Source organism: Callospermophilus lateralis, chromosome X, assembly GCF_048772815.1.
Source record: "Callospermophilus lateralis isolate mCalLat2 chromosome X, mCalLat2.hap1, whole genome shotgun sequence".
Taxonomy (NCBI): domain Eukaryota; kingdom Metazoa; phylum Chordata; class Mammalia; order Rodentia; family Sciuridae; genus Callospermophilus; species Callospermophilus lateralis.
Window position 1 is genome coordinate 97,304,497 of NC_135325.1, and position 12,449 is coordinate 97,316,945.

The window sequence follows — 12,449 nt, forward strand, 5'->3', positions numbered from 1 at the left end:
TTAATTATACTACTATATATACATATATATATCTATACACACACACATATATATAAAATAAAACAAGTTCTAGGTACCAATTAAGTTCAACCAGCTCTAAAATGAAACAAAGTATTTTTAAATATATATAATATCCTGGTGATTTCTTTGCTTTATTAATTTTTAATAGAAGTAGCATTTCCAGGCTGGGGATATAGCTCTGTTGGTAGAGTGCTTGCCTCGCATGCACAAAGTCCTGGATTCAATCCCCAATACCACAAACACACACAAAAAAAGTAGCATTTCCCTTCCCAGAGAATGGTTGCTAGACTTGGGATGCTTGGGTACAGACTGGTGATATTCACCTTCTGCCTCCTAATAATCATTTCCATATTCATCTGTGCACCTTGCTAGTTCTGTCTTAGGCAAATATAGTTTGCCTTTTGGGGGATTTTGAAGTAAATGAAGTAAGGGGAAGCCTCTGAAGGGGATGATGAATTCCTGCTTCTCTCAAATCAGCTGGTGAAATTTTCTCTGCAATAATGATAGACCCGATGCTCCATAGTCTGTTGCAAGCTACATGCCCTAGGGCACACAGATCTCTTCCCAAATGATTTGATTCTGATGTGATTTAGATATGGGATAGCTCTTCTAAGCTATTGTATGACCAAAAGAAGGAGTAATGCAAAGGCCTGTTAGATTCATAAAAAGGTTAATCTTTATAAATGTGGAGTTCATCACTTTCACTTTAAAATGGAAAGGCCTCATAAATCTTTTGACATGTACTCAAAATTACTTCCTAAATTCTCAACCTGCTATTTGCTACTTTTTTTTCCTTTTTCTGCAGTGCTGGGGATGGGACCCAGGGTCTCACGCATGACAGGCAAGTGCTCTACCACCATATGCGTCCTCTTTAGGCAGAAAAAACTTACAGAGCCACTGAGAAAGAAAGGCTTTGGGAATTTTCAGCCAACAGCTAACTTTCTCTAATCTTCATCGGAACATTCCCTACTAAACTGAAGAGCCCAAGGCCTCAAATTACTAATGCAGAAAGGGGAAATATTCCAGCAAACACACCTGTAGCCTAACCATTTGAAGATTTTTTCTTCACTGTCTCACACATTACCCAAGGGGTAACCTGTTTCTTATTAAGATGGCTACACACCCTTTAGTGACAGCTGAGCAAGCCAGTGTCATCTACAGGTAGGGACATGTTCTAAACCAGAGAGAATAAAATCCTCAGAGGAATACCAAGAAGGCATGCCTCAGCAACAGCTTTCAAGCTGTACACAAAAGCCTACCATCATGCTCAGGAAATCTGGCTGCCTTAGCAAGCCCAAATAGTATGCCAAAGCTTGTGGTTACTGACTGTGACTAAATGTATTGGCTTAGGCTCAAAAAGACTTGTGAGACCCAAATAGGTTTTCTATCCACTCTCTTTTTTTATGTTATCCCTTTGTTTTTTTGTTTTCCCTTCATTCTTTTCTAAGTACAATATGGAAATGGAGCTGACATACACACCTTAGGCATAACCTGCAGCCCAAAGTGCTGGTAATTACAATCTTTTCTAATCATCTGTAGGTTTGTTTTTCATATATTCTCTCTCTCTGTCTGCATTGAAGTCCCTCACCTTTGAGCCATCCTGCATCCCTAGGATAAATCCCACTTGAGCATGATGAATGACCTTTTTGATATGTTGTTGGATTTGCTTTGCAGGTATTTTATTGAGAATTTCTGCATCTATGCTCATTAGCAATATTGGTTTCCTTTTTTGTTGTGTTCTAGGAGTAGAATGGTGGTTATCAGAGGCTGTGTTAAACAGCCTCTGGTGTGTTAAACAATGGGTACTAAGTTACAGTTAGATAGAAGTAAGAAGCTCTGGTCTGCTGCTGCATAGTAGGGGAACTATAGACAACAATAACATACTGCATGTTAAAAGAAGCTAGAAGAAATTATTTTGAGCTTTCATCATAAAGAAACAATAAGTGTTTGAGGAGATAGATATGTTTAACCTGAGGCTGGGCATGGTGGTGCATGCTAGCGGAGGCAGGAGGATCAAAGCCAGCCTCAACAAGTTAGTAAGGCCCTAAGCAACTAAATAAAATACAAAAAAGGGATGGGGATGTGGCTCAGTGGTTAAGTGCACTTGGGTCCAATCCCTAGTACCAAAAAAAGAAAAATGTTTAACCTGATTTAAACATTACACAATCTATACATGTATCAAAACATTACATGGTAGTCCATTATGTTTTATGTTTGCTAAATAAAATAAAAAATAAATAATTTAGCACATTCTTCTCATATTCACAGCATTCAAAGCTATTAAAAAATAACCCATGGGCCGGGATTGTGGCTCAGAGGTGGTGCGCTCACCTAGTATGTGTGAGGCACTGGGTTCGATCTTCAGCACCACATAAATATAAAATAAAGACATTGTGTCCACCAAAAAAAATAATAACCAAGAATGGCTGGGGCTGTAGCTCAGGGGTAAAGTGCTTGCCTTGCATGTGTGAGGCACTGGGTTCAATGCTCATCACTGCATAAAAAATAAATAAAAAAATACTGTGTGTTCATCTACAACTAAATAAATATTTTAAAAAACAAGCAAGAAAAACAGCTCATGTATTAATCATCTTCTGTAAAAAGATATTAGAGTAACAGAAAATTATGTAAAATAGTAATAGGATCAAGCTGTCCTGAGGTGGGAAAATCGAAGCTTTCTGAAGCAGAAGACACAGGTTGTGGTTCACATTTATCACCTGAAATAAAATTCAAGTTAGTCTATCTAACCTGGTGGCCCATGACAAAGAAAAGAGAAATGCGCCCAAGAGACCCAACACACAGTTTCAATCCTTTCACACCTTTCTCTGAAAGAGTGATTTTTTTTCACTCTTGTTCTCCATCTCTAACTGCACAGGAATCATTTTTTGCACAAATATCCATCATCTCAAACTCAACAATTCCAAAACTAAAACTCATTCTTCTTACTTCTTCCTCCAAACGGGCTTCCTCTAAGTGAAAGGCAGGGCCAGGCACTTGGGCTCAGGACTCAGGCATTTGAGGAAACAACTTCTAGCTTCAAATTGTCTCTTAAATCCAATATTTGCCTTTTATTTCTACTCCCTATCTACCACTCCACTCCTAAATTACTATAGATGCCTCCTAGCTGCCCCTGAAAGAGCTGCCAAATTAGTAGTCCTTAAATACAATTTCCTCTCAGGACATTCTCCTGTTCAAAACTTTTTACTGCTTCCAAAATTCCCATATTAAATTTAAATTCCTCTGCCTGACTTTCAAAGCAATCCTTAATCCTGTCACACCCTATTTCTTCAATGTCTCTCACACCATTTTCCCAGAACACACCCTTTAATCCAGTTAAACCTGTTTCCCCTGGACCCAAATACCTAACTCCATTCAACTTCTACCCTTAGGCTTCTATTGTTCCTAACACTTGAAATCTACTTTATTCTGCTGACTTAAATGTTCACCTCAAAGATGTTCCTCTTTTTGGCTGGCCAAAATCTGAAACAGCTTCTTCCCCCACAACCTGGTTATAATTTTTGATCAATATCACTGTCAACTATAGAATCTGAAAACACTGGATACTTGCTTTCCCAGCTTCCCTTACAGCAAGAAGAACTTATGTTAGGCTCTACCTAACCAAAGGTATATATACACACACACAAAGAAGCCTAAGAATGGAGCCAGAAGTGGAAGAAGCACCCCGGGGGGGCAGGGAGTAGCTACAGCTGGATCAAGTGCCCCAGCAACAACAAGGTAGCAGTGGCCAGTGGTGCAATGTGAAGTTTCAGCTTGGTGGTGGTGGTAGTGCAATTCAGTGGTATGACTTAAGGTCATCCATCAGGTTTTGGGATGTACAGTCAGGAACTCCAGTATTCTGAGTTACATAACATCTTACTGATATGTAACATATATACAGAAAAGTATACAACATAACATATGTAAGGAAAAAGCATATAGCTCAATGAATTTTCACAAATTGAACCCTCAGGTGTCAAGGAATAGAATACTACAAATACAGTCATCCCTCAGTACCTAAGGGAACTGACTGGTTCCAGGACTCTAAGGATACCAAAATCCTTGGATGCTCAAGGCTCAAATAAAATGGTATATAATTTGCATATAACCTAGACATCCTCCGTATCCTCTAAATCATTCCTAGATACTTAAAATATCTTAACAACATGGAAATATTATATAAATGGCTGTTATACTGTATTGTTTAGAAAACAAGAACAAAAGTCTATACATGTTCACTATGGATATAATTTTCCCCTAATATTTCAGATCTACAGTTGGTTGAATCTCTAGATATGGATCCCACATGTAAGGAGGACCAACTGTACTCTCAAAGTTATTATTCCCCTCTTGAGGATAACTACCACACTGACTTCTAACAGTAAAGACCTGCTTTTCAACTTGATATAAATGGAATCATTCACTATGCTCTCTTCTGTGTCTGGCTTCTTTTACTCAATATTATGTTTTGTGAGATTCACCCATGTTGTACATAATTGTAGTTTATTCAAAGTTACTGTTGCATAGCTTTTCCTTCCTTCTTTCTTCCTTACCTCCCCTCTTTCCCACCCTCCCTCCCTTCTTTCCTTCCTTCCTTCTTTCCTTCCTTTCAGTACCAGGAATTGAATCCAGGGGTGCTTAACCACTGGCCACATCCCTATACCTTTTTTAATTTTTATTTTGAGATAGAGTCTCACTAGATGGCTTAGGACCTTGCTAAACTGCTAAGGCAGACCTTGAACTTGCAATCCTCCTGCCTCAGGGATTACAGATATGTGCTACCACACCCTGCTCTGCACAGCATTTGATGTGTTACTCATCTATGTTATTGCTGATGGACATTTGGATAGCTTCCAGTTTAGTTCTATTATAAATGCTGCTGTAAACATTCTTGAATGTACCAGTAAACACGTGCATGTGTGTGTGTGTGTGTGTGTGTGTGTGTGTTGGGTATATATCTATGAATAAAAATATAGGGTCAAAGGGCATGCAATTTCCCAGTATCTTTGTAATAAATTAATTTCCTTTCTGCCTAGAATCAATCAGATTTTATTTCTCTTGCTTGAAATCAAGAACCTAGACTGATATGCCATCCATTATTTCAGCAGCCACTGTTTCCACAAAGCTTTCTTGACTATAAAAGCCCTGGAGGAGCAGTCATAATGCTTATCCCCACTTTTCAGTATATTTTACACTATCCTAAATTACTCAGTTATTTTACACTGGTTAATCCTGACTTTCTTACTGTCAAAAGCTCCAAAACAGCAGTTTTCAACCGTCACTTTATAGCAAGCTAGGAAAATTACACTATATAGCAAATATTTCATAACTAATAAAAAGTACCAAAGTATATGAATGATATATATGGATAGATTCAAGACTCCCTTTTGATAGTGTTTCTCTTGCTCATTTGAATTCTAATATGCTCCCTTAATCAGATAATCTTATCTATGCCACTGCCCCTAGGAGTGTGCCTTTTAAATGAATGTCATCTATCATGTGTGTCATGATGGAAGAGATGAGGTGTATTACTTTTCTTCTATCTCCTACCATTCCTACTAGTGCTGAATACATATTAGATTTTCAATAAATACTGATTTATTACATCAAGGTGAAAATACCCAGCAATAAAGACCTGAAATACAACTTAATCTGATTATAGGAAAGCTAGTCCTTTAGCACTTCCAAATTATGAACCTATTAGTCTTCTGGAAACTCCCTCAAACCTCATGTCAGTTTTTTCCTCAATAAATTCTGACATGGATTTCAAGCTAGGAAAAATGTTTTTCACACAAGGTAAGTTTACAGGTGAAACACTTTGGCAAAAAGTCCCCACGTTGTCATTTCTATCCTTATTGCTATGCTTGATATAGGAATAGCCAAATCATTTTTGCTTAAAAGGCTTTATGACATTAAAAAGGCATAGCTGAGACTGGGCATAGTGGCGCATGCCTATAATTCCAGTGTGACTAGGGAAGCTGAGACAGAAGGATGAGGATTGGTAGTTCAAAGCCACCCTCAGCAAAAGCAAGGTACTAAGCAACTCAGTGAGACCCTGCCTCTAAATAAAATACAAAATAGGGCTGAGGATGTGGCTTAGTGGTCAAGCACCTCTAGGTTAAGTACCTCTGATGATCCAACTTACCAGCTGTGAGAATAGTAGTTCATATTTCTCTAGCAGGTTATCGTTTCAGAGCTAAGAGAACTTTGCCAAATAAGAAGTTAGACATTCCAGGTTACAAGTCTCACTTCTAGTAAACAATACCTAAAGGGACCCTTCCCAGTTTTTAGGCCTGTGTTTATTTTCATCATTTTAAGTTACAGACTCTTGTACTCAACTTTATCCATTCAGAATGAATATTGGCAAAAAGGTCTTTTAAAAAAAAAAAAAAGGACTTAGAGGCATACCAAACCTACTGACTCTTTCTTTTAGTTTCCCCATAGGTTTAAGTCAATTAATTGTTCCTCATTTACAATTTCTAATATAGGTTTACTTGCTACATTCAGCTACTTATAGTCTTGCTTTCTGGAAAGTCTCTTAAAATTGAAAAGTAATAATATGCTTTTAAGCTACAAATGTTGGACATGTGAAAAGGAACATTAAAAATTAATAAAAATATGGTTTTAACCTACAAAATGTCTTAATTTTTTAAGGTCAGACAGTGGGTAAGGAAACGAAATTCAACTCTATTCAACTAATGGAAACTGCTTATTGCTGAGCAGTGTTTGGCAGACCTCCAGCATTCTTTTGCAATGCACAGCAGGACACCAACAAGTACTTATAAAATAATTTTGGGATCTGAGGGGATCTCTGATCACTTTAATATGAAATTATGATCAGAGAACTTTTGTCACTATACAAGGAAGAGCAGCCTTCCCACACCAAGGGACACTTAAGTTAGCTCCAGTGCTGTGAAAGATAATACTTGGTTATAGACAAAGTCCACCAAGGATATAGGGGAAGAAAGCTGTACACTTGGGAATAGCTAACTATTTTTAATCCTAGTAAATGTGGTAATCACTGACTAATGAACTAATGACAAGTATGTCCTTTCAATTATCTCTATTACAGCTAGAATAATTTTGACAAAACCTCGAAGTCAAAGTTATAAGTTAAACAAAATGTGGTAAGGCTGCAGAAAAATTTCAGCACTTGCATTCTCTTTTATAGATGCTTCCAAAAGGGGAAATATTATTTCTTTGTGAAAACCTAACTCTCACCGGGCACAGTGGCACATGCCTGTAATCACAGCAGCTCAGGAGGCTGAGGGAGGAGAATCACAAGTTCAAAGCCAGCCTCAGCAACTTAGCGAAACCCTGTCTCAAAATAAAATATAAAAAAGGACTGAGGATGTGGCTCAGTGGTTAAGTGCCCCTGGGTTCAATACCCCCCCAAAAAACAAACCAAACCAAAAAAATACGTTTCAGTTGGTACACAGTAGAGCATGCCTGTAATCCCAGTGGCTCAGGAGGCTGAGGCAGGAGAAATGCAAGTTCAAAGCCAGCCTCAGCAAAAGCAAGGCAAAAAGCAACTCAGTGAGACCCTATCTCTAAATAAAGTACAAAAAATAGGGCTGGGGATATGGCTCAGTGGTTGAGTGTCCTTGTACCCCTCTCCCTGCAAAAAAAAAAAAAAAATCACCAAGAACTTTCTAGTTCTCCATATCAACCTTCATGACTATACAGGTAGATCTAAAGGAGCACACGAAAGAGACTAGCATTATTGGATAGGATTATACTTTAGTAACTTGGTCTATAATTACTTGTATGCTTAAAAACTTATTTTGAAGTTCTCAATCCAAAGACACAAAAGAACTTTTTGCAAAGATCATCTAAAGTTCACAGAAAGAAAGAAAAATCAAAGTTGGTCTAGTTCACCATCATATTTACCAGTGCCCACCAATGAATACCCTCAACAAGAATTTACTGAGGGTTAACCATGTACCAGACCTGGTGCTAGCTAGGCCTTGGGAAATAGCCATACGTAATACAGTCTCTGCTCTCCAAAACTAATACCCATAAGAGACTTGACTAGAACTAGGAGGAGAAAAGGAACAGAAAATAGGCCAGTGTTAATAACCTAAGAGTTTTAGAAAGACAAGATTTATTCTTTTTCCCCCAAATGGTTACTTGTCTGGCCTCCTTATAACATCCAGGCCTCTGCCCAAATGTCACTCAACAACAGATGGCCCTCTGACAACACAATATTAATACAAATCATTCCCCATCACCCACCCCTCTCATCTGCTCATTCTCCTTCCTCATTATCTGCTTTATTTTCTTCACAGTGTTGATCACTATCTGGAATCATATTATTTACACATTGAACTCTGTTCCTCTACTAAAATATAAGTCCCACAAGAGCAGGACCTCATTTGTCTTGTCTACTGCTCCCTCCCTTTCACCTAGTACAGTGGCTGGTACACAACAGGCATTCAAAAAACATTTGTGGAGGGCTGGGATTGTGACTTAGAGGTAGAGCGCTTGCCTAGCATGTGTGAGGCACTGGGTTTGATTCTCAGCACCACAAATAAATAAAATAAAAAATTTCATCAACAACTAATAAAAAATATTAAAAAAAAAACATTTGTGAAATGGAGGTGCTCCCACCAGTGAAGTACACACTAAGGATATTTATAGATTTTTCTCACCCAGAAGAGCATCAATTCTCAAAGAAAGCCTCACTCAACCCTGAAAAAAACAGAAGTCAAGCTAGTTATGAGAATCAATAACCAGTGAAAAATTCTGAAATCTCTGATTTGGAAACAAAGGAAACAATTAAGCAATGGTGCTAGGAAAGTATTTTCATGCACTGCCCTTTTTATAATGACTCTAAGTTACATAGTTTGTTTCCAGAATGTTCTCTGATCAGTTATCATTCATTCAAATAAATATCAACATAACTGAATTTCTATGAAAAAGATCAATACATAGACTAAGAATTATTTTTTAGTCTCATTGTAAAACAACTTTTTTTTTTGCTTTTTTCCCACAGTGCTAGGGATGGAACCCAAGGCCTCATGCATATTAAGCAAGTGCTCTACCACTGAGATACATTTCAAGTCCTAAAGTAGCTATTTTTAAAAGGCTTCTAATAGAGCTGGGATAGTTATAAAGTTACAAAGTAAAATTGGCAGCTAGTACACCAATGCTAATGAGACTATAAATTCAGGATAGACTCTCCTACAATGGTACCCTCTATAGTACCCTGGCATAACACTAGATACATAGTAAGTACTTTACTAATATTTATTTATTGAGTTATCAAGAACTTATTCTTGGTATCCATTTTGGTATAGAAAAATAATGTACAAAACCCATCAAATAACTAAAGACTTGCCAAATTCTTAACAGAAAAAGGTACATGGAAGGGCTTTGAGCTCCACACTAAACCAAAAGCTCTAAGAAAAAAAGCAGCTGTACAGAAAGATATTTACCATTGTATCCTGGAACCCTTAAAAATGGGATCTAGCTACATTATAACTTTTACTGTTCCAAATAGTGTTCTAAACTTGGGAGGTGGAGGGAATCAATCTTGGAAATGTTCCAAGAGGATGAATCCAGTTAGTCCTAATCAATAAATGGCAAACTAGCAGATGAGCTGATGGGTTCTTTTATGTGCTTCTTTTTGCCTGTTTATTTTCTGCAGTGAGCAGCACCGCTTTCGTAAAAACAGAACAAAAAAGCTTTCATTAAAAAAAAAATATTTAATGACTTGAAAGCCAACAAGTAGGACAACTATTACTTTTTTTCTCCCTTTCTCTAAACAATAACCATGTTGTTTTTGTGCACAGATTCAACTGGCAGGGAACCTCTGATTACCAGATGTCATGGTCAGATGTGTTCTAGTCACTGATAAGGTGCTTTCTATTGTAAACAAGGCACTCTTAGGGTCAGTTAGCCCTCAGTAAGGGCTTTGCAGTACAGCTAAGGCTTCAAATTAAGTGTCCAAGCAAAGCCTCATGGTCCCATTTCAAAAGTGCTAGGAGTCTCCTGCACCCTATGGCCAGCTGGACTAGATCAAGGATTTGCAAATATTTTGGTTTCGGGAGCATTTTACTTTCCTATCCATGGAGGACCTCACAAAGATTTGGATTATGTGAATTATAACTATAGGTATTCACTGTAATAGAAATTAAAATTGAGAAATAAATAACACACAAGAACATTAGAGCCATCAGGATGGTGATATCATCACACATTATGTAGCCTCTGGAAAACTCCACTGTACCCTGGTGAAAAGGCAAGAGTGAAAAGGACAAACACCTTCTTAGTATTATTCTGAAATGTTTTGATTTCAGAGACCCCCAGGAAAGGTCCTTGAGAATGACTGGATTAGATAATCAAGATTCCTTCTGAAGCTATGATTCTGAAGCAGGGTTTCTCAACCTGGACACTATAAACACTTTGAAGCAGACAATTCTTTGTTGAGACGGGCTGCCCCGTGCCTATAGGAAATTTAGCAGCATATCTGGCCTCTATCCACCAGATTCCAAAAGCAATCCCCCAGTTTTGACAACCAAAAATATCTCCAGATATTGCCAAATATTGCCAACACTCTTTCAGGATGTTGATTTTATTCTACTAAAATTTGAATTACACAATGTTTACCTCTCATTGTCTTCTCAGACCTCCAAATAAGTCTATTTCTTTCCCACTCCTATCTGGGTCTGTTCCTTCTTTTCTTTCAAGTCACAAACAGCAAGAGTCAGTGGGTAACAAGCTCAGTACAAATCAGGTCAGGAAGAGCCATTCTGGTCAAAGTGCACGTTTAGGCATTAAAGCTGTTAAGGGCCCAAGGTCTATTGGGGCACAGCACTATCGGCTAACATTCATTCACCCAGACATTCTTAGGACCTGATAACAACCCAAATTAATTACCCTTTCCTCCAAAAAAGAGGTAGCAGAATAATTGAGTGATGGGGAGGAAGAAAACAAGAGATTCTGAGAGCAAAGAGGTAGTATACAAAACTTAGATACACAACCACCAAAACCTCTCATCTGGGAAGCTTTCCCAACTGAAGCATCTGGGGATTTTTTGATCAGGGTCTGGCTGGGAGGAAGTGGCAAAACTGATAGAAAATCCACATTTGCAACACCTCCAAGTCGGATATTCACTCCCCACCAAAGTCCTCACCCATCCTTTGAGTCTTGGTCCAAGTTTTCTCTCCTGAAAATTGCCCCCAACATACCTACGTCCCTTTACCCTTAAAACTCTGAGAAGCAAACGCCAAATCCAGTATCATTCCTCATGTCTTCACTCACCCTTTACTCCACAACCTCAAATTCCTACCTACAAAACCCCTAGCTCCCTGCCCTCCAGCTCTACTTTCCTCTCTTCTCCCCACCCAAACTTCCCCTGCCGCCCCACAGCCTGGCCGCCAGCTATTTCACGCAGGTACAGTGTCTTCCCTCCCAATCTCCTTTCTCACCGTATAGTTTTTCCACCATCTTCAAAACTCTTCTCTGATCCTTGGAAACCAAGAATCCCCTAATTTTCTCTGCCGCCCCAGAATTTGCAAGTACCGCCCTCCAGCGCTCACTCCTCAGTGTCTTCCCTAAGTTACACTTTCTACCCCGAACTCCTCCACTCTTCACTCTTTCCTGCCTGCTCCCTTGACGTCCACCCCCCACCCCTACTTGCCCCTTGTTACTCTCATGGGCCCTTATTCCCCGCCATTCTCGATCAGGCCTTCTCTAGGTCACTGCTCGACTCCCAGGGGCAACTGCCACCGCCCAGTGTCAGCTGCTGAGCTTCTCAGCTCCCTCCCCCTCAGTCCAGTCTTTCAGGTTGTGGCCTTTGAACCTGCGCCCCGGGCCCAAGCTGAGAAACTAATCTGAAGGGCCCGGACAACTCACCCAGGACGAGACAGAGCAGCAGGAGCCCGGAGCCTGAAAGCCGGGAGGGACGGAAGTACACCATGATCCTACAGGGCTGGAGGCGACGGTGACAAGGGCAGCAACACCAGCGAAATGGCTCACTGGACCTGGGGACAGCGCACGGGTGACCACCGACCACAGCGCTGTGAGAGCCAAGAATCGCCGCTTCAGCCCGAGTCATAAGACCAGGGGCGTGGCTCTTTCTTACGTTCAGCCAATCCCCACGCTTGAAAGCGGCGAGAAGAGTGGTGATGTAGGGGCTGGTGGGCGGGGCGACCACGCCCTGGCTTTTTGGTTCACAACCGTTCTTCAGTTCCTAGGAGATTTGCGCGGACGGTATTTTCCAAAGCTAAGGAGAGAGGATGAACTTTTGAGGACTGTAGATAAGAGATTATTTCTGTTCTGGCTCTTTAAGGAAGAAAAAGAGATTTGCTTACAAAAAGCAGTGTTAGGCATACAAAATAATATATAATTATTCTTTAAACGCTGCTGTTAACTATGTAGTTTATACTAGTAGATGGGCCAGGAAGCTAGGGGTTAGTGTGGAGTCA

General features: G+C 39.5%; 1 protein-coding gene across 2 annotated transcripts in view; it reads right to left on the bottom strand.

Annotated features, from left to right (window-relative positions):
- Lamp2 (lysosomal associated membrane protein 2) overlaps positions 1-12,078 on the bottom strand; it is a 33,900-nt gene extending 21,822 nt beyond the window's left edge. For both annotated transcript variants that reach the window (XM_077107656.1, XM_077107657.1), the window contains exon 1: positions 11,878-12,078. In XM_077107656.1, coding sequence (XP_076963771.1) covers positions 11,878-11,941 — 64 coding nt within the window. In that variant the 5' untranslated portion in view covers positions 11,942-12,078. The remainder of the gene's footprint in view (positions 1-11,877) is intronic.
- Positions 12,079-12,449: the final 371 nt, after the last annotated feature.